This window comes from Thamnophis elegans, chromosome 9 (genome assembly GCF_009769535.1).
Source record: "Thamnophis elegans isolate rThaEle1 chromosome 9, rThaEle1.pri, whole genome shotgun sequence".
NCBI lineage: Eukaryota > Metazoa > Chordata > Lepidosauria > Squamata > Colubridae > Thamnophis > Thamnophis elegans.
Genome location: NC_045549.1, coordinates 48,531,874 through 48,554,498, shown reverse-complemented (window position 1 = coordinate 48,554,498; position 22,625 = coordinate 48,531,874). Strand labels below are relative to the sequence as shown.

At 36.3% G+C, this 22,625-nt stretch overlaps 1 protein-coding gene across 2 annotated transcripts in view; it reads left to right on the top strand.

The window, feature by feature from the left end:
• Positions 1–68: 68 nt before the first annotated feature.
• SNX25 (sorting nexin 25) overlaps positions 69–22,625 on the top strand; it is a 59,359-nt gene continuing 36,802 nt past the window's right edge. For both annotated transcript variants that reach the window (XM_032224094.1, XM_032224092.1), the window contains exons 1-6: positions 69–835; positions 5,131–5,215; positions 8,581–8,797; positions 15,598–15,770; positions 16,692–16,878; positions 18,580–18,650. In XM_032224094.1, the coding sequence (XP_032079985.1) occupies positions 317–835; positions 5,131–5,215; positions 8,581–8,797; positions 15,598–15,770; positions 16,692–16,878; positions 18,580–18,650 (1,252 nt within the window). In that variant the 5' untranslated portion in view covers positions 69–316. The remainder of the gene's footprint in view (positions 836–5,130; positions 5,216–8,580; positions 8,798–15,597; positions 15,771–16,691; positions 16,879–18,579; positions 18,651–22,625) is intronic.

Sequence of the window (22,625 nt, the reverse complement as noted above, 5' to 3'; positions counted from 1 at the left end):
GCTGTCATTCAGGAGCCTCCTCCCCCCCCCCCCCCCACTTTTCCTCCTCCCCGCCCGCAAACAGCCAGTGGAGCCTCGGCTGCCTCCGAGGTGAGTCGCGTACAGCCGCCTCCTCTGGTTGGTGTCTGGAGTGGAGGGAAAGAGGCGGGGACGCTTCCTTCGCGCCTCTCGGGCATGAGCAGCACCGGCTTCTGCGCGCCCAGGGACCTGAGCCGGAGGTTGGGGAAGAAGATCTCCTTCCACGGGGGAGCCGAGACCTTCCGAAGAGGGCCCCGGCGCGGGAGATGTGCTGCTTTCCGGCGGCTCCTCGAGCAGCATGTTCCCCGATACTGGCGCTAACACCTCCTCTGGCAGGGGCAGCGGGCAGGTGGAATCCGCGGGGGCCGCCGTCGGCTCCGGCGCCTCAGGAGCCCCAAGTCCCGGGCGCGGGGAGTCCTGCAAGAAGAGTAGCAGCGTCCCAGCCGCGGCCGAAGGCGACGGCGAAGAGGACGAAGAAGAGGCGGCGGAGGCGGCGGCTCCCATCCTGTGGACCCGCTCCATTCTGGCCACTGGACTGGGGATGGTGGGGTTGGCCGTCTTCCTCTTCCATCTGGGGCAGCAGAAGCCGCCGCCGGAGAAGGAGGAGGAGGTCGGCGGAGAGCTGTACGTGGCCTGGCTCCTGCTCCGGCTTGTCTTGTACCTGGTTTGTGCTGCCGGCGCCTTCTTACTCGGTTTCTTGCTGGCTCTGGGGAGCCAAAATCGCGGCCGCCTCCGACCCCTGCCGGCTTTCCTTGCCGCTTGGAAGCGCCGTTACCCGGGAAGAGCGAGCGCGGCGCCGTTCTGGCCAGCTGCCGGGGTAAGCGATCGCCTTCCTCTGACCCCAGTTGCTTTTTCATCTCCTCAGCCCCAACATTTTTCAACTCGAGGCTGGTGGGGATTCCCTTTGGAAACGGGGCTGAGTTTAAGCCGGGAAGCGTCTTGGCTCAGCCTTCATTTTGGACCCAAGTGCCTTGAATCTGAAACAAGGGAGCTCTCAGAATTGAGACCTCCCATCTGCTACCTGTCCTCTGCGTTGGGGATTAAAGGCCTTAGGGTATTCTGGTCTTTCAGTAAATCACTATTGCCTGAAACAGATTAGAGCTCTATTGTACCTGTTACAGAGGACAGAGGGGATGTGAGTGGAAAAGTCACTTTCTTCAATGTCACTGTGGAAAAGTTGAGCTTTTTGATACCTGGGTGTGATTGGTCAGTGCATTTTTGGAGCACAGTTCTTCAAAGTACATAGACCTTAGGCACCATGATTGGGATGGCAATTTGGCTTTTGAATGAAGCAGTTGCTAAATGAAACTGCATCTTGTTTCAGCTTATCTTGTTTTGCTTTACAAAAAATCACTTTATGATCACATCGATAATCAGTGTCATAACTGAATGGCTACTAAAGGAGGCAGTTTGCTAAAGGAGGACTACTTGCAGGATTAATGCTGGTCACTTTGCTAGCATGACCAGCATGTTTGACTACTGCTGGGTCATAAATAAAAACACAAACACTGCAGACCCATTGAAAAACCTTGAGTTTGCAATTCCAGAATTGCACACCTTTAACTTAAAGAGAGATTCTGTGCCTCTACATAACAACTAACTTACAAACTTGCAGAACTCTTTGCGTTGTTTTAGCTCTTCAGACTGGAACAAAAGTGTGAAAAGAAGCAATGGAGTAATAACTTTTAGCACATTGACAAATCACATATGGACATTCTTTTTCATAACAATTCCTTCAAGGTGCTTCAAGGTGGTGCTTAGGCTGCTTTGGGCATCCTGGATTTTTTTGGGCAATAAAGTTCTGTTTATCTTTTCAAAATCGTTTGGGCAATAAAGTTCTGTTTAGCCTTTAATTTCTATAGCATTCTTGTAGAAATACATGTGTACCCTAGAATATTGAAACCATTCAGAACAATCGAAAAGATTTTTTAAAAACCCTTCAAAGTGCTGCAGGAGAAACAAAACAATCCACACTAGCTCAAGGCCTAAAGGAAATAATAGGTTGTTAAGAGTTTATTTGAATGAGGAACAGGTAGAGCACTAATATACATGTTTGTAGGTATGCTATGCCAGAGGTCAGGACTGCCATAAAGATTCAGGTTTTCTTGATTAAAGGTGCTTTTATTTAATTATTTTAAGCTAAAATAATCTAAGGGGATGAATTACCATAAAATCGTAGAGAGTTTGTCATAGGTTCAGCCCCTGCTCTGTGCAGGAACAAGGGCATCCCAAATTCTAAATCTATTGAATCGACAGTTCTATATTGAAATAAATGTAATTTCTTTTACTTAGAAATAGGTTTAGAATTTGGATCCTTCTAGTTCTGAAATGCAAGTAAAATTAATGTGAGAATGTTTATGTAGTAAAGTCAACTTATTTTGGATAAATAGGATACTCTGGTATAAGTGGATTGCTTGAAAATGTTTATCGCTATTATTTAAAAAAAGCCACTGCAGTAAGGCAATTAGAGTGTTGGATTTTGATCAAGCAAACCTAGGTTCAGTTCTCTTTTAGCCATTGAGTTAGCTGGCTGATCCTGGCTAGTTTTCTCACAATATTTCCTGCAGCTATCAAGGTAGTTGTTGTGGGGATAATACGAAGAGAAAGATTTGAAGACAGCGAAGCCCACATTTTAGACAGAGGACCACTGTTTTGAAAGAAGGGTCAGAGGTCATCTATGTCAAAATTGAGCATCCCTCTCTCAGTATTGGGGGGGGGGGGAATACGACATCATCTATCTCCAATCTACGATATGGTCCTTATAACAGTTCCAAGAAGGCTCCACACCTATTTGCACTACTCAGGTGACCCTGGGGACACAGGTAAATCTCCAAGTAGCCTCAATGACTCACAAAAAATGCAAACTACCAGCTCTCTGCCAGGAATATAAATCATTCTATTCCCCACCATTCAGTCAGAGCTGAAGAAGTTTCTTGGATGAGAAATGAAACATCTTCAAAGAAAAACAAAGTTCAGTTGCCTCTTGAAAAAACACCTTTGAGACATGGGACAACCATGACCTGGATGTTTGAGAATCTCCATAGACAGAGTCCATGTATACTATTTTGAGATTAAATTTTCCTCAAATTGAAGTTGATTGTTGGTGATTTAATGGACAACTTTGGAAATGGTATTACATTGCCTTTTTCTAGAATATTTTTTGAGTTCAAATGCTGTCTAAAAGTTTCCAATCCAAGTAGTAGCCAGATACAAATCTATTTAGTTAAACCCTCATCAGTTAAATGCTGCTATTTCCTTTATGCCCCTTGATATGTAATCTTTTTAATGGTTTTGATTACATGTAGTACTCCAGAATGAACATGGTTTTGTTGAGTGCCAAAATTTTGGACATTTTATATAGAAATATCTGAAGAAAAACTGCCAATATAAAACTCAAAGTTAAACCTTGTTAATGAATCTGATTCTATATCAATTAGAATCTGAATTTGAAAACAACTTTTGTGTGATGATACACACATTTATTATCTTACATATTTCTAACTACATTAATTATGTACATTTATTAGGTGAGTATCAATGTTATGAGTGCTACTGTGTTAATTAGTGAAGGATGTGCTGTATGTATGTGTGCCATGTATATATTATGGTCTAGAATATAATTGGCTACAGATAATTGTCAATATGACTTCCTTGCATATTGGTTTGTTGTTTTTGCACCTTTAATGGATACTTTTTATGATATCAGTTGTGCTGACCATAATTAGCAGATTTAATAAGTGATCATATCTATTGAATGTAATCTCTTCATTTGGATGTGATGTCTTCTAAAAGTGTGTGCTGTTATTCTCAAAATTTAAAAATACATTGCTACTAATACAGCCTTATTGGAAATCAACATTTTGAATATCCTTGTAATGTATTTCAGTTGCTCCTTGTGGAACAATATTGCATATATGTTCTTTTATTGATTTGTATATTTACCTAACTAATTGGGCCTTAGTAATGCAAACACTTCCTAAGTGAGACTTAGTTTGCTGATAACTGCTATCTTTGCATAATGACCCAACATTCTTTTTACCTTCTAGATTTCAAGACTGAAGGTTTCTTGTTAGTCTGTAGAAATCATTCAGATAGGATTGATGGGCAATTGATTGCCTATAGATTTCTAACCTTGGACTGACAGCTTCAACTCTGATAATGCAGCTCAGCTAAAAAAGTTCATAGTTTTGAATAGTTCTCACTTTTTGAGTGCTCCTTTATAATTGTTGCTTTGGCTGCCTTCTTTACCAATAAGTTTAATATTCTTTTAAATACACCTTTTTCATAAAACATCCTGCCTATTTTTACATAATTGTTCATCTTTATCATGTCAAGATTTTTATGTGTGTCCTTAGGGCAGCATTTAAAATGTTCATGAGTGCTTTGAAAATAAACTAGGTAATCTTAAATCATTTATCTGCAGACCAGGCCTGAGCAATGTGTAGAGAGGAAAGGACCACACTGATAAATTTAAAAAAAATCTTCCTAGTAAGCTGCAAAAGAATGTTGGGCTCACTTAATCAGCTGTTCTGTGGCCAGTGAAGCAGTGGTAGTGTTGGAGAAAGTAGTGGTGAGGCTCAGGGGCACTCAGCAGCACATCTTTTGGGATGGTGGCCCCATAGATATTTAGTTATATAGTAATAAGTAAGACTAGAGAGAACATCTCTGTATCCTATGTCTTTCAGTTATAAAATACTGATATTTGCCTTTTTAGGTTATGTATAGGAATAAACTTTATTTTCAAATATTGTTTTAAAAGTACTGTATATTATCATATTTTATTTACAATTTATATTTCATATAGACACTTTAGGAAGGAGAGATATATGAAAAGTAAAATATAAATAGCTATTTGTTTAATGTTCACATAATCTACTGAATGAGTTTTTAAAAAGCAGAATTCAGATATGGTAAAGTTGCCTAAACATTAGCTTGGAATGAAATTCATTTATAAGGAAATTCCTTATCCTTATTTAATTAAGATAGGTTGTACTTAATAACTTGTACATTATTTCAGACTTAGCACAGTTTGTGTTGGATGTGTTTGTCAATTCTTGTTCTATGCATTATTCAACCTTGTCTATTATGGGTGCATTTTTTTCTGGCTTTTAGAACCTCATATTTGGAAATGGACAAGAACCAGTCCAGTCAAGGAGAGTGGTAATTTCTCATAACATGGACAAAGCTCTGAAAGAAGGTAGGAGTCCCCTAAGATCCTTTTGAAATATCTCATACTCTTATCGTTCTCCTTGCTCAAATTTGAACCATTCAGCATGAATTACATGTATTTTCAACATCTTTTATTTCCATCATAAATAGTTAAAACCTCTATTTACCAGATTTCAATATCATAGACTCAAGTCTGAATTTCTATTCCAAATTTGCATAATAACATTATGTAAATGATGCAATTGCATCATTTGCATCAATTGATGTCATTTGCATATTGAAATAAAGAAACAACTGAGAGTTTGCCACCTGATTTCTGTCCAAATCTGCTGGTAAATAAGACTTGCCATAAATTGAATATAAAAAGGTTCCCCAAGTATACTTAAAATGTATATTATAACTCTACCAATTGGAAAATATATACATTTTTCTATAGGTTAGGGGAAAAAAGTATCCAGGGTGGAGTATGTATTGCACTTGCTTTCTTTGCCAATGTCAAAATGATCCTTAGAGGGATCCCAGCTCCTTCAATAAGGAGGAAAGTGATGACTTTGGCAGCTCTGGAATAGGAGAGTCCATGTTTGACATTTGTAAACAATAGAATATACTGCCTTTTCAGTATTCTTTTTTTATCAGTGCCTTCAACCTTAACCACTACTCTGAAGTCCCTGTAGTGTTCTTGGCAAAATTTCAGAAGCAGTTTGTTACTTCCTCCTTCCTAGGCTTGAGAGGGAGTGACTGTCCCAAGGTCACCCATCTGGCTATCTGCGTGAGACAAAACTAGAACTCAGTCTCCCAGTTTCTATCCTGATGCCCTTAATCTCTACACCAAAGTTCTCCTTAGCATTCTTTAGACTTTAGGTTTTTATGCTATAGCTATTCACAAGATTAACTGCTGCTTCCTAGAGAGTGAATATACAATCCTGTCTCAAGCCTCAATGTCACAATGCCAGCAAAAACCCATAGCATTTTTATTTGTACCAGTGTCTTTTTTCTTCTTCTGGCCAGTAAATACCCTACCTCTAGGGTGATGGCATAAGGCACCAGGAAGATGGGAGAGGCAGCATTACGTATAATAATTTTTTAGCAGTGCAGGTCCGTAGGGCCAGGGTGTATTTACTCAGAGGGCTTTTGGGAGAAGATGTTTAAACTTCTAGTCTTTCATCCAGTGGCCTCAGATTGTTATCATAATTACAAAATAGGTAAATCCTACCAGCTCTGTTGATTAAATGATCAAGAACTCTAGTGAATTGTGAATTAACTGTCTGACTAAATATCTTTTAAAAAGATATTTTTATTAGAATAATGAAAAACAACAGGTTTGCCATAGATAGTAACAGCTGAATAGCACAAGGATAAAATACAAAAGATTATTAAAATAATTTTGAGCAATTTTTCTATTTGTTTCTCTAGTTGCTGAACAGAATCTCTATATTTATACTTTGAATATTATTGCTAGTACCCATTTAAGTCTTTTCATCTAATATTTTTGATTGGTCTCATTAGTTTTTCCAAGAAATCATACTCCAAATATCTAAATTTGGCCTGTATAATATGTAGTATATATGGGAGTCAATCTTGCTCAAATTTGGTTAGACTTACTATAGATACACTGTATGCTTTCAGTCTTGTCATTGCTGCATATTCTCCATTGTTGGTCTCCCAATCTTACATTGTCAACGGAATTCCTCTTTTGTGCCAAATTTGGGAGGTACTAGACAATTTTCTGGACAGTACCATTCAGGTATCTGGCAGCTAAAGACACGAAGGGCAGCTGTTATCAGAATAATTCTTAGTGTGTTTTCTTATTGTCTATTGTGTTGGCTTCTATTATAACATTCAAATAGACAATCTGATAATTCTATACTGCTGAAGTCAGTTCTTATGACCAAATGAGAGTGGAGTATGCCAAGACCCATTTTGGTCTCGCATTTCTTTTTTCACAATAGCTAATTGGATGCTTCTGGAATGATTAGAACAGGGAGGAATTAGAAATATATCCTCTTTCCCATGATTGTCCCCCGGCAATGATTTGGAAACATGCAGCCCCAGGTAGAGATTACATTGAATTTTAAGACTAACAATCTTGATAGATTGTCATCTTTGAATTTATCCAATCCTTTCTTAAATCTGTCCAAGTTAGTGGCCATCTTCTCATGATGTAGTAATCTATTTCCAGGGTTGATTGGAAAACACCCCTCCCCCACATTTTTTTTGTAATATTCTTACGGTCAACTTCATTGAATGATCCCTGGTCCTAAGATTGTGAAAGATAATATAAATACAGAAAAGAATAAGTCAGGTTATATGACCAATAGATTTCAGTGTCCTTATACAGATGTGAGGAATCAAGATGAAGTTTTAATTTAGGAAGGCAAATTTGAGGTAACAGGCATTACCTATCCTTGGTGGGATAAAACTCATTTGTAAAATGAAAGATTTAGAAGAAGCAATTTATTCAGGAAAAAAACAGGATGAGCAACAACATACAATAGATTATTATTTCTCTATGAGAATAATCATTGCTGGTATGTTACTATTTTAAAATGTTAAATATATTGATTTAGCATTGATCATTTAGAAGTGTTCATGATTTTTTGGTATTGATCATTTTGAACCTTCATGAATATTGAACTCCTAGAGAGGAAAAAATCAGTTGTAGGATTTTGCTATTGGTGCAGCCACTCCTTATAAAAGCAATTTTGAGGCATTGGGTTATGGTGGGAGGTAAGAACAATCAAGAGTAGGAGACCCTGGTTCCTAGGGAATGATAGAAATAAGGAATTGCAATAGAAAAGCATCATTATATATTATTTGAATCAACTGAATAAACAGTTGTAAATTTGACAACCAAAATCAATTCATAGTGCAAAAGGTGAGGTAAAGATAGAATGCTACATGATGTCAACTACTGTAGGAACAAATATTGTCCGAGCCTTATGTTATATAGACAAACTTGTAGACATTGGTTGCCAAATTGAGAAAGACGCTTGTCAGGCTGAAAATAGGTGCTGATTATTTTTGATAATTTTTCCCCAGAACAAAACTTGGTTTTGCTTATGATGCTGCATTTTCGACAAATCTACTTTGTTCCAACAGTTATGGTTTTTTGTTTTTTGTTTTTAAACATGGGATAAGTTCCTTGGACTTTCTGTTCAGATATTGGGCTGAACTAATCCACTTATGGGCTTTCTGTGTTGATCTCCAGTAATTTTTTTCTTGGATTGGATTTCTTGTGTTGTAAGATTGCCATTCTTATTCTTATTAGGACGAAAATGGAAAACGTTAAAAAAGAAAATTGACAGACTTTTCAGATATAGTTCTGCCTCACTTGGCAGAGGCAGGGAGGTGTTAAATATGGATTCATCCTGATATTTTCTTTCTTTCTTGCAGTGTTTGACTACATCTATCGAGATTATATTTTGTCTTGGTATGGAAACCTCAGCAGAGATGAAGGACAGCTGTATCATCTTCTGTCTGAAGACTTCTGGGAAGCTGCCAAGCAGCTGCGGCACAGACTCCGTCACATTGATGTAGTTAAAGTCATTTGCAATGATGTAGTGAAAGCTGTGCTCAACCATTTCTGCGATCTTAAAGCAGCCAATGCCAGGTAATAACACATCCCACGAACACGTATTTTCTATATTGTGCTTTTAGTAATGGTTATTTTTTTTCTGCTTATGTCTGAAGTGTGTTGACAAAAGCAACTATGAGATAGCACTCCTGGAAGCATTGGTGGTGACCTGTCTTCTTGGCAAGGGTGCTGCAAGCCATGTCCAAACTATTGGGCATTTTGTCTCAGTATTGTGCTGCTCAGTTACGATTGGTCTGCTCAAGCACAGCAGCATCCCAGAGAGATGCATTCTCCTTACAGTCTGTTGTAAACATCTGCTCGGGATGATGCGCTGAGATGATCTTGTATAAAATATCTAATTTTCTATTACCAGGATTCAAATCCTGGATTTCACTAAGGCCAGAGATGTGATTGGGCTTGTTTATAGAATTTTATAAATTTCAAGAAGATATATCTGTATTTTATTATTTTCTTCTGTTTGATAACTTAGTTTTTGTTCTTTGTTAAAGCTGGTCAAATTAGCTTAACCAATATTAACTTTTGCAATTAATGCTTATATTTTTAACCAATAATCATGTTAATTAGGGTTATAAGATTTGAAATCCAATACACTTATATGACACCGCTCTACATGGGGCAGCCCTTGAAGAGTTTTTGGAGACTCCAACTGGTCCAGAATGCAGCCGCGCGAGCGATCGTGGGTGCACCTTGGTACACCCACGTTACACCTATCTTCCGTGAGCTGCACTGGCTACCTATTGGTCTCCGGATACGCTTCAGGGTGCTAGTTATTACTTATAAAGGCCTACATGGTATTGGACCTGGGTACTTGAGAGACCGCCTTCTGCCGATTACCTCCCACAGACCCATTCGATCCCACAGATTAGGCCTCCTCCGTATTCCATCTGCCGGCCAATGTCGGCTGGCGACCACTCGGAGGAGGGCCTTCTCTGTGGCTGCTCCTGTCCTTTGGAACAAGCTCCCCGTGGAGATTCGGACCCTCGCCACCCTTCAGGCCTTCTGGACGGCCGTGAAGACCTGGCTGTCCCAGCAAGCCTAGGGCTGAGTCCCCCCCCCCCCTATTCGAATTTTCTGTGTCTGTTGTGCTTTTAAATTGTTTGTATTGTCCTATTGTTTTGTCTTACTTTTTGTAATTTCCCCTCCCTTGGCTTTGTTCAGCCACCCTGAGTCCTCTCTGGGAATAGGGCGGCCTACAAATTGAATAAATTCCAATTCCAATTCCACCGGTGAGGAAGTTTGCATCAAGGTAGTTTCAGACATGATTGCCTGACTCATTCCTTCTATTCTTGCAAAGAGATTAAAATCTTCAGATATCGTTCCCAGGGTCATTTATATATGAACTCCTGCAATGACATCTTCTGTTGTAATGTTAGATGTCCTTTTTGATTTTGCTGAGCATTGCAGCAATGGTTGGTTGGAGAAGTTGAAAGGATTACTACTACAAAAAGGTGCCTGATATTGGCTCTTTCCTATCCAGGAACCCAGTCTACTTTTTCATTAAAGCAGTTTATGGAAAACTGAGTTTCCATGTTGTTTGCATCTTATGTGACAAGAGACTGTATAGTAAAATATGCAATTATCCCAACCTGAGATATATTTGTATGGATGTAGTAAGATGATTACATTCTACTAATTGACAGTTCTTATTTTATCTATGTATTAAATTATACATTTAATATAATCAAGTTCCTTCTGATGGCATCCTTGAACTTTCTTCCTTGTAGTTTTAAGCCATTGATTCTGGTTATACCCTTTGGGGCCATACAGTATAAGGGTACTTCATTTTGGATATAATACTTACAGATATTTTCCTATTATGAGTCTCCTGCATAATTTTTTTGTAGGCTAAACATACACAGCTTTTTAAACTATTCCTCAAAATGTTTAGTTTCCCTTCATCATAGTAGCTATCCTCTGAATTTGCTGCAATTTATCACTATCCTTTTGGAATTGTGGAACCCAAATTGGACATAGTCCTGCAGATGGAGTCTGATCAGGGCAGAATGGTGTGGAGCAATTTCTTCCTGAGTTCTGTGGTTGTTAAAAAAGAAAGTTGGCAGCCTTTTCAGATGGTCCTGTGGACCCCATCCATGCTCCTATCACTGTACCTCAACATTTGCATTTTTTACCAAAATGACTTGCTGAGATTTGGGTCTGTGCTCAGAATCTAGACGAAAGAGCTTAGTTGTCTCCTCCTCTTCACTCCATCCCTGTCTCCCCCTTCCTCCTCCTCCTAATGTCTATTTAATAATAATAATTAATAATTGAGTAGCTGTCTTAAGTTAGTATGGTTTAATAATAGTTGGAATATGAAAATTAGGTTCAAGTCTTTCAGTGACCTTGAAACTCAATGGATAGTTGTTTTAAATTTGTTGTATTTATATTTTGATGAAAGGTTTTCCAGGAAATGTACGAAGTAAAAAACAAATAAAGCCAATGAATTGGATTAAAAAGCATACTGTTCAAGAATATGTAGAGAAATTATCAGAGCAGAATACAAAATGATTTAGTCCTGAAATAATAGCAAAATTGGCAGCAGGGTTTATTTTGCTATAATCTATTTAGTAAGGTGGTTCAGGCAGAAAAGTAAGACCATTGTGAAAGAAAGTGGTGTTAACTAATGTGGTGATATATGCTTTTAGACATTTTGATAATCTTGCATTATTGAGTTTATCCGATTAAAAAAAAGCCTGGCTAGTATTACCTTCTCTGCAAGTATCATAGCCAAAACCATGATTCATTTGTTCTAAGTAAAAAAAAGTTAATTGAGACTGTTCTAAAACTGCATTTTGTGTTCTATTCATGCATTGTAGAGATTGTTTATCTAACCTTCTCTGCCTAAAATCCTACTAAGGCGATACGAGTAAACAGATTACTTTCTTCTGATGAAGTCAGCTTTCCTCCGTAATTAAAATATCAGTTGTAGAATAATTCCTACATTAAATCTTAACACTGACTTCTACTAAAAAGATGTGCATAATGCTGTTTTGTTTCCAGAAAGCTAAAGTATGATTATGCCACAATCCATTCCCATTTTTTCTGGCATTGGTAGTAATTAAAGGTAAGAGTTTATTCTAGTTACATCTTCAGTACAACTTACCTGATTTGAACATCCTTAGGTCTTCTGAGAAATCATATGCAAGTTGCTTAATTGCCACTGATATTCTTACAGTTTAAAAAAAGTGCAGAGAATTCAAATCCACCTGGGAATTAGATTGAAAAGATGGTTGAAGTAGTGTTTATATTCTACCCTTTGTCTTTCTTTAATAGCTTTTCCAGTACACTCATTTTAATGCATAGAGCAGGTGTGGGAAACGTGAGGATTTTTATCTATAAATATCAATCTTAATGCCTGTCAAAACCTTCTAAATATAGATAGGAAATTGTTCTTCTTCCCTAGGCTACCGTTCTTAGCAAACTTAACAACTGAGCATTTGTTTTACTGCACATTCTTTACAATTGTTAGCCAAGTTAAATCTATCCATAAATGCCTAATCAAGCATCTTCTAATTTTGCAATTTTTAAAACTTAGGTATCGGAGATATGCAGATAAGGCAATGAAGTTCTGTGTCCTAATAGAAAAGCCAAAGAAAATTATAGATTTATTGCTGTGGAAACTGTCTCTCAGTTTCAAGTCATGTCTGTTAATATCACAAGTGAACTATCATGGTAAAGAAGTATCAGGATAACTTCAAAGAGACATCTTGGTTTAAGGATGGAATTAAACAGATAAAAGGCTTAAATAAGCACATTCCCTTGAAAAAACACTTTGTTTTCCTGGACCAGTTATTAATATACAGTCATGTGAAAAAGAAGTACATCGTCTTTGATTTCTATAGTAACAAATCAATGTAATTTGATTTGTTTTTCTGTATTACAAGTATACATCTTGTTTCCCAGAGACACTCAGTATTTGTTTTTTGAAAATAACGCATAGTGAAGATGAGTCAGATTTGTGAAATACTTTACTGTTTTGTCTTTCCATACTTAACACTGTAGAAAAGTTTTCAGTTACTTTTTAACACAAGCCAATCCAATATATATTTGTATAGTTGTCATTTGCATGTAGACTTATATTGGAAATATTTTTCTGGTTGGTGATCTGGGTGTTTGCTAAATAGATCTCACAATGATATTACAGGTTATTCTGCACATTGATGGCTTTTTATTAAAAAAAACTGAAATTACACCCATCTATTATGTCCATAAAAATAGAAATGTTACTTAATAAATTGTATATTAAAATATAATAAAGTGTATTTGAAACTACTGAAAAAATAATTGTGGTTTTCTCATAAGAAATATATGTTATTTCTGTTTTTGAGAAAAGAAATAAAATAATATGCAGTGCCTTCTTCAATTAGAATATTTATTGTCATTTTATCAAATGACCAGAAATTTAGTAAATTCCTGAAAGCTTGCTTAAAATCTAAAGGAAGAACTTAAATAATCTGGGTACTTCTTGTAAATACCATACTGCAATCACTCTGTGATATTCAGCCTTGAAAGAATCACTCTTCCCAAAACTTCCTCTCAACTCACATTTGCCTACAAGCTAGAACTGATAAGACCATAAAATAGACAAAATAATAGAAAACGAAGAAGCTAAAGTGCCCTGGGGTTTCAGAATACAAACATACCTGCCACATAACACCCTATACTTAACAATTGTCAGTAAGAAAGACAAAAAAGTCTGGATAGTGGACATAGCAGAATAAAAGAGAAAGAACTGGAGAAAATCACAAAATATTAAGAACTTCAAGTATAGGTAGAATAACTATGGCAAAAGAAAGCAAAGATAGCATCAATGGTAATAGGCAGCTTGAGTACAATCCCAAACATCTGGATCTCTACTTGTATACTATCAGAAGCTTGGAACAGCTTGCTTACATCCTGGAATGATACTTTTTAATACCATCAAACAAAATCTATATATCCCAGGTCATTGGGAGGGACTTGATAAATGGACAAAAATGACCAATCCAGTCTAAACATCTGACTCATGCAAACAACAACAACAACAACAATATGAAACTATGTTAGCACTTCCAAGATTGATGGAATGTTACTTTTTCAGGATTTGCAGATTACTAAATATATAAAATATAGACATAACACACACATTCACAATTATATACAATAGTATATAAATCAAAATTTAAATGAGAATGTAATTTGTTGACTATATGAAACTATCTTCTACAGAAATTGAGGATCTAAATTCTGAACTGTTTTTCTGTTTACCGTAATCTGATTTCCCCCCCATCAAAGTAGAATAGTTAGTCTGCCCTACTCAACTGTGCTTCATTTTGTTTTTAAATATAGTGCCACCTTATTATGTTTTATTTTTAATCACAGCAAAGGTGAGAGTTTTTAAAAGATTGAACTGTTCAACTTAAATCAATTCTTTATATATTCTAATTGTTTACATGATTTGCAAATCTTTAAACTTTTTCAGTGTATCAGGATTGAACATCTCAATACTTTGATCTTTTTTGCATGATAGGAAAGACTTGTGGTAAACATTATTGTTATTTCTCTTGTAAAAAAATAGAACTAAACCCACTGACAACTTTATGATAATTTTATTTGAAAATAACTTGAATGTTTACTGGTTCTGTAGGTGGATCTTCTCTGTGATTCTTTTCTGCTTATACTTGGGATTTGGGAGGTATAATTAGCTAATGTGAAAAGATCTCTTAATCTTATCCAAGCGGTTGGAAGGCAGCATAGTCCATTTCTATTGGTGATGCCACTCTTAACCTCTTATCTATCCTTTTCTTTCTTTTATCTTTGTGATAATGGAGAATGCTGGTTATGTGAGAGATTCATAGAGAAATTGCCCTCCTCTTTCTTTCCCTTTGTTCCCTTTGACCATATTTAAGGGATGACAAAGCATATGATTTTGTTGGAACAGTTGTTGACCCAGCAAATTCATAGACAAGAAAAATATTCCTGTATTTTTTCTTCATTGCATACCTCTCTTTTGGAAATGTATTTGAAAGATGAAGCTGGGGCTCATAAGCAGATACTATATATCTGTAATTTACTAACCATGGAATGCCTAAAATTAAAACAAAGCAAATATTTCTAGAAATACTGTAATGCTTACCAGCCACAGATAGTAAGATAAAATTATTTACAGGACTGTAGTACTTGTTTAACTAATAGACATTTTTTAAAAAAAACTAGTGTATCACAATCAAGTCAGGTTTTGAATGTAGAAATGTTTTAAGTTACTGAATAATTTAAGATAAAGGTTTAATGGTAAATGTCTAACTATAATTAAATCCACATAAGCAAAAGTTTTGAATAAATGTAATAAATACCACTGACATTACTGAATTGCAGTAAATTAATATACTGTAGTACAAAGAAATTGGAAACTTCACCTTTTCTTTTGGATTAAAAACAATATAATGATACTTCTGAAGTTATGTTAATTGTGCTTTTTAAAATAAGCTATTTCACTGAGCCACATTTTAAAATTGGCTTTTTAAAATAAAGAGTAGCCTTACCTCAGTTACCCCAGATTTGGATTTTATAAGAAATAGTAATTATTCTGAAACAACACAAGATTTTGTGTTTTCCTGGTTATGATTATAACTAGTTTAGAAATCTCTTCCTCTCTTTCTTAGAATAAGCAAAAGGCAAAGAATTGTAGTGGAGAAGCGAACAATTATTCCATATGCCATTGTAAAATTTATTATGCACAATTCAACAGAAGGAATGTTTTTCACATGTTTTTCTCTGACTTGGTAGTTCTAAATAATTATGATTGAACTCTGATTGCAGTGTTATTATCTCATTTACAGATTGGAAGAACAACCACGGCCATTTTTACTGCATCCTTGTTTGAGGAATTCTGAAGAAGAGGCAAGATTCCTGCAAGCATGCTCTCAGACTCTGGTCTATTGTCTTCTGCCCTCAAAGGATGCTCAGTCTTTAAGCTTGCGTATAGTCCTGGCAGAGATACTTGCAGCAAAAGGTGTGAGATAAATATCAATGGAAAAGAGTTTATTTGATAGTCTCAATCCAAATTGCTATACCTTTATTTAACTTGTTTAAGTTAGTGTACAAATTGAGCAATCACCATATTTTTTGGAGTATAAGACGCACCAAGATTTTGAAGAGGCAAATAAAAAAAAAGTTTTTGCATTCTGCAGACCTCCCAAAAACCACCTGTTTTTCATGAAAACGGGCCCATTTTTTGTCAAAAAAAAGGGCATGAATAACCTTTAGGAGGCTTGTAGAGTGCTCCTGGGGTCTGCAGGGGGGAGGGGAATTGAGCAAACATTGGCCCATTTTTCGCTTATTTCTGCCTTCCCCAGCCCCCAGGAGCACTCCGAAAACTTCCCAGAGGCTATGCACAGCCATTTCGGTGAAAGGGGCAGGGTTTGGAGAGGCAAAAAAATGCTGTATTCAGTGTATAAGACGCACCCAGATTTTCAGCCTCTTTTTTGAGGGAAAAAGGTGTGTCTTATATTCTGAAAAATATGGTAGTTAAATGCTGGATGACATTAATTGGTTGCCTAGCTAATTTGAAATTCGTTCTTAGCCATTTTTTCTTCGAACACTTTAATTGATCAATCAACTGATTTAAAGCTAATAGCACCAGTTTTCCAATGTTGTAGGGTGATGTTTACAAGAAGATATTAGCAATATTATAGTAAATTGATTTTCAAATCACAATCTGTGATCACAATTTTTAAAAGTGTTGTGAACTCTTTTTTTCTGTTTCAATAAAGGCTATAGTCCAGTTCTAACTTCTATGAACAATCATCATGGAATACTGGCAGTTTCTGAGTATTGAATAGAATTGACTTGAATGTTTTAAATATTTTCTTATTAAAAGAATTGATTCTACCTAATGCATATTTACCTCTTGTTTTGTTTTTATTAATTTTAGTACTGAAACCAATGGTAGAGCTATTGAGTGATCCAAACTACATCAACCACATGTTGCTTGCCCAGATGGAATACAGAGAACAGCTGATTGAGCATCACAAGAGAGCTTATACATATGCTCCTTCTTACGAAGAGTTCATCAAGCTTATTAACTGTAACTCAGATGTTGAGTTTCTCAAACGATTAAGGTATCTTAATGTTTGTTCCCAGGAAATATAACAACTCCTCCTCCCCACTTCTGTTGCTTTAATGGAGGTGGATTAAATGTGTCCTAGTCAAATATTTCAGTATTTATGGTCCTAATGTTATCATAGCCAGGCCTGGGTACCTTCCCTATATAAGATTTGCATCTCTGCATCCAAGAATTTGAAACAACTTATTCTGCTTTCCTGACCACAGAACAGCAAGACCCAAGAATTTTTATCTTGCTGAACATTCCTGTTACTCTTTTGAGCCACAGAAGATAATGTTGTAGTTTCTGCTATAACTAAAGAGAATGTGGGGTTTACCTGAACACCAAAAATCTTTTATACCTAAGATCAGGTCCCTTTCAACTTTCAATTCTAATTTTCAGAACTTCAACATTTATCTCATATAGTGTATTAAAGTTGCCATTTCAACAATTTTCATTTAATTCATAAACTGAACGGTGTGTCTTTGATCAGGTAGTTCAGCTGCTCTTTGAATACAATTTGTTTTCAATATAAAGTGTTATCTTGGGAAAACTCAGCCTTGAAACGAGGAAGAGCATTGATCATTTGGCTTGGAACTGCTGGTGTATATAACTTGGCAACATCTGGATTGTTGCAGGTTTACCATCTTTACTTCCTTTCTCTCTTTTCCAGTAATAAACTTGCCAGAATACTTTTTTGAAGCACATGGCAGTTGTGGGAAAGAGCAATATAACTTTGGCAGTTCTCATCTCTGAAGATAAACTCCAGAACAGATTTTATTTTTATTTATAGTTGTACACATGCACACTAGCCAGCTGTTTCATATAAACTAACAGTAGCTGTGGTTATATTGTTTAACAACATGAAAACTGGCATTATGCACTGTTTCTATTGATATTTAAAATATACTGACAAATGTTTGTAGGGCTTTGATAGATTTTTAAATTTTACTAGAATTCTGGTTGTGGGATTTAATTTTATTGTATACTGGCAGTTTTCATTATCTATCCTATTTCAGCTGTTCTATTTTTCCCAACCAGAATCCTGAATTTGACAGAATTTCTAAACTATTCTCAAGGTACTAGAACCCCATACTTTTTCTGGGTCCTTTTTCTATACTGTGTATATATCTATATAGATTTATATATTTCTATTTCTATCTATCTATCTCTATCTATCTATCTATCTATCTATCTATCTATCTATCTATCTATCTATCTGTCTATCTGTCTATCTGTCTATCTGTCTATCTGTCTATCTGTCTATCTGTCTATCTGTCTATCTGTCTATCTGTCTATCTATCTATCTATCTTTATGTTTTACAGTTTATTCTGTAAAAATCAGCCTTTGCTCATTAACAGGTGAGAGCTTAGTAGTTTTTCTGAGCAAACTAACTCAGAAGAAACAAAGACAGATGGTGAGCTGTCAGTCCAGATGCATTTTTGTGGTGGTAGAATTGAAAATATTTATGAGTGACTTATGAAATCATTTGCAAGAGTAAGAAGACTGCAAAGAAATCTTTTTTAAAAAGTGAAGCCTGGGAGCACTTTCAAGATGAACCCATTTTATTTGAGGCTTCATTAGAGGCTTTATTAGAGGCATCAGCTCAATATCAGAAGCATAAAGTGGCCTGAAAAGCCCTAGTTTTCATTTCATCTCTGGAAGATGTAGTAGGTTTACGGAAGAAACTTGACCTTTTCTTCTTTTTGTATTCAGGTATCAGATTATGGTGGAAATAGTTCAAGCAACCACTATCAGCAACATCCCCCAGATGAAACGCCAAAAAGGTAAGTTGTTTCTTCAGGATACATTTAAACCTATTGCTAAATTGTGCTTATGATCATTTGTGCAGAAGTGACAGCAATTGACCATTTGTAGTTATAAAATTCTATATGACAGTATGACTTTCACAAGGTATCCAATTCTATAGGAATCAAACAACTATTTTAAAAAATAAGTCTAAGGGTTCTGGATTCTTTCCCTCAAAATAACAAAACATATTGTGTGAAGATGACATTTCAAACCAGTGAGGGTTTTAAAAGTATTGATTTATTGTGTGGAATCACCAGTTCAATTAGACTACGACCTAGGAAAAGCTTTATGGCGAGAACAAACATTCTAGCTGGTATGCAAGATAAAATCAAATTAAAAGATGAAAGAAGGGAAGCATTGAGCAATGAATAACGTTAAGGGAGATATGGTTGAAGAATCCAACTTCCCTTATACTACTTGGAGAACCCTAAATAGGTTGAGGGTTGGAATGCCTAAGTGTAAAATCAATGTGCTCAACTGGAGGCTCTTAGTGGATACAACATGCTGTATGAATGTGGAGGAAGATAGAGCCCAGCCTGTTTGCTGGTGTGTTGGCTACTACCAGAACCATGTGCCAATAATGACCTATTTTTGACCAACAACAAAGCCAAGAAGGTAGCTTCATTCTGGTGGTTTAAAGTTTGATCTGGACACAGAAGACCCCCCCCCTTTTAAGTCAGATCTTTGTAATTTATTATCTGTAATAAATTGTGTCCAATCATACTTTTATGATTTGTGAAAAAGTCCTTGTGTCCAGTCACACTTGGCCAATAAAGTATTCTGTTCATTCATCAGTAATCCTTTACTCACAACCTTTTGTTTAGTGACTGTTCAATGTTACTGACTTATGACCATTTTTCACACTTATGGCCACGTTGTCAAAATTTAGGCTCTTGGCAACTGGCATGCTTTTATAACAGTTGCACTGCCCTGAGGTGCTAACTGTAGTTGATATTTGAAATTATGTGTGATTTATCTATGCTCTGGAACATTCTCAGAAGGATTAGAGTAGGCCAAATTTGTCTTTGTGAGCACCAGGCAAACGTGTTTTATTTTCCTCTTTCAGTCACTGATTTTTAAACATTTTGCAGTTGAACATTTTTTCAGACTGCTGCTTTTATTTGATTGCTTTATTTTATTCAGAATTTAATGATTTTAGAGTGTTGTATGAAGCTGTTCAAAACCAGCTTTTCTTAAGGTACCACAGGCATTTTCAAAATAAAGCTTTAATAAAGTAAAAAAAGTATTTTGTATATACTATATGATGCTATGTGTCTAATGAATTTTTAATTATTTCAGTGCCTACATTTTTAAAATTAAGTGTGCTTCTGTAGGTATTAATCATTCTAAATGTTTTATTGATGTGATTGCGATTTCTTAAGATTGTTTTAAGCCAGTGGTTCTCAACCTGTGGGGTCAAACGTCCCTTTCACAGGGATCGCCTAAGACCATCGGAAAACACATATTTTCGATGGTCTTAGGAACTGAGACAACAATTGTATGTCACCACAACATGAGGAACTGTATTAAAGGGTCGCGGAATTGGGAAGGTTGAGAACCACTGTTTTAAACAATTAGTTAAGACCCTGTTAAGTGGATCACGATTATTGTAAGAACAATGAAGGCTACGTAATTAAAATAATGCCTATCTCAGACTTTTTAATTTCTGCAACAGCAAAGAATTTATGATATTTATTTGACATAAATATATTTATGTGAATTTTTTACTAAAACATCATGAAATAATAAACCCAAAGATAGGTAGTGTATTTGAAATGATTTATGTCTTTTATTCAAGGCAATAAAACTAATTGGGTGTAATATAATCTCAAAATTAGTATTTTGGGGTTCCCTCCATATTTTTATTGATCGTTTATTTCAACAGATAAAAAAACTATGGAAGAAAAATATCACTGATGCAGTATAAATGTAGGCACATTTTGCCTCAAGGCATCTCTGATCTGATTATATCTTTGGAACTCAAATACAGGATAGATTTAAAATAACTAATCTGATCCTAATTCCTCATGTTGTGCTAAAACTGCTTGTATAACTTTAATGCTGTTATGCTATGCCTTGGCCCTTTGCTATACATCACTTATCAGACTGGCTTTAGAATATGTCACAACTAATTATGCTGACAAAACTAGCTGAAGTACTTTTGGGGGGGGGGTAATTTCTTTTATTGCTGTTGAATGATGCTGCTGTTTTGGGTGCAGTGTAAAATAGAGGTTAATCCAGTATCTGTCTGCAGGGAGTTGGTGTTATTTCAGTGGTCTTGGTGGGAGTGGGTCTTAAGTGGATGGCTTACTTCTTTCAACATTTCAGCTACTCAAAGGTATAACTGAGGCTGATGATAATCCTCCAGGAAAAACAGCAAGACTCTAATCCTTTCATGTGGCACTACTGATTAAACATGATTAGCAATAATCATCTGATACGTGATCACCACAGATAGTCATGCTGGGTTCTTGGCATTTTCTGGGCTTGTTGGATTTTCTGCAGAAGTTTGATTACCCACCTAGATAACATAATGAGAACAGGCATGGGAGATGATACACTGGTTGATATGGTGATGTTATCTAGCTGGGTAATAAAATATCTGTAGCAACAACCAAGTTTAGATAATAGTAAGAGCCCAGTTGTTCAGCACTGAGCTACATATATTCTCTAATGTTGGATCTACATCTAGGTTGGAGTTATCAGAATATTTTTTTCAATGTCCTTATTGTTTTTTTTAAATATCATAAATATGTTTGAATGATAGTTGGATTATTTTTACTTCAGTCATTAATCAAAAAGGCTCTGACTCTAGCTTACAAACACAATATTTTCCTTTACAATCTGAAAGAAAAATATACAAAAAATGAAAGGATGAAGAAGAAAAAAGGTACCGTAAGCATAGTCAGTATGTTCCTGCTGTTTCTACAGCAACCAGTTGGTGAGAGTTAAAATAAGGATAGAGGCAGGTGCGTCTTTTCCTTCTGCCCTTCAGCACCATGACTGTTCTTTGGTCCATGCTCCTGGTAAGCATTGCTATTACACACTTTCCCTGAAGTGTCATTTTTGGCTAACATATTTCCTCCCCCACTCCCCCCCCAAAAAAGAGAGATAAAGCTATGAATCTTCTTCCCTGCAAACTGGTTTCAGATTCTGATGTTTCTTTCCTATATCCATGGCTAAACATTCTGCCAGAAATGGCTTCTGGTGACAAGCTGATACCCAATCTTTATTGAACTTTTGCAGGCTGATGAGAATGAGATGCTGGATGTGGCATAAATGTCACAGAGTTTTCCTATGTAGTTTTTCAATCTGAGTGTATCTGCTTGGGGGGGCGGGGAATTGAATTTTCCCTCCATTGCAAAGCTCTATAAAGTCATTATAGGTGTTATTGAAAATCATATGTCCTGGATATTCTCTTCTATTTAAAAAAAAAAGACAAACCAAGAGGTAGCCGTCTTTCTTTGCAGAGGAAGCGTGTGCTTTATTTGGATGAAGTAATGGGGCTTTAAAAATAACACAGTTTGTTTATTAAATTAGTCTCTGACTGTAATTAGCCTTTTTTGTGCCTGTTGGGACACCTAATTCTGAAGATTCTAGCAGACAGTAGCAGGGTAGCTGCTGATGCTGTTATTCAGGGTAGTCATCTCTTACTGAAACCAACTTGGCTGTCAAAGCTCTCTAAATATCAATACCTCCAGAAGCTTTCAGAATTTTTTCAGAATGACAAGAGCAATATTGCTGGATTATTTGTAAACCCTGTCCATTTCATATAAGTGTGTCATACATGGTGCACCTATAAAAGATATAAACTTGCATTGTGAAGCTTTCATCTTTCTGTCTTCCATTGGCCCTCCTGTTTTTAATGCTAACCATAGTTGATTGGATCCAGAATAGAGTATGATGGCAGTCTTAATTCATAATATTTGCCCTCTTCTCCCCTTAAACAA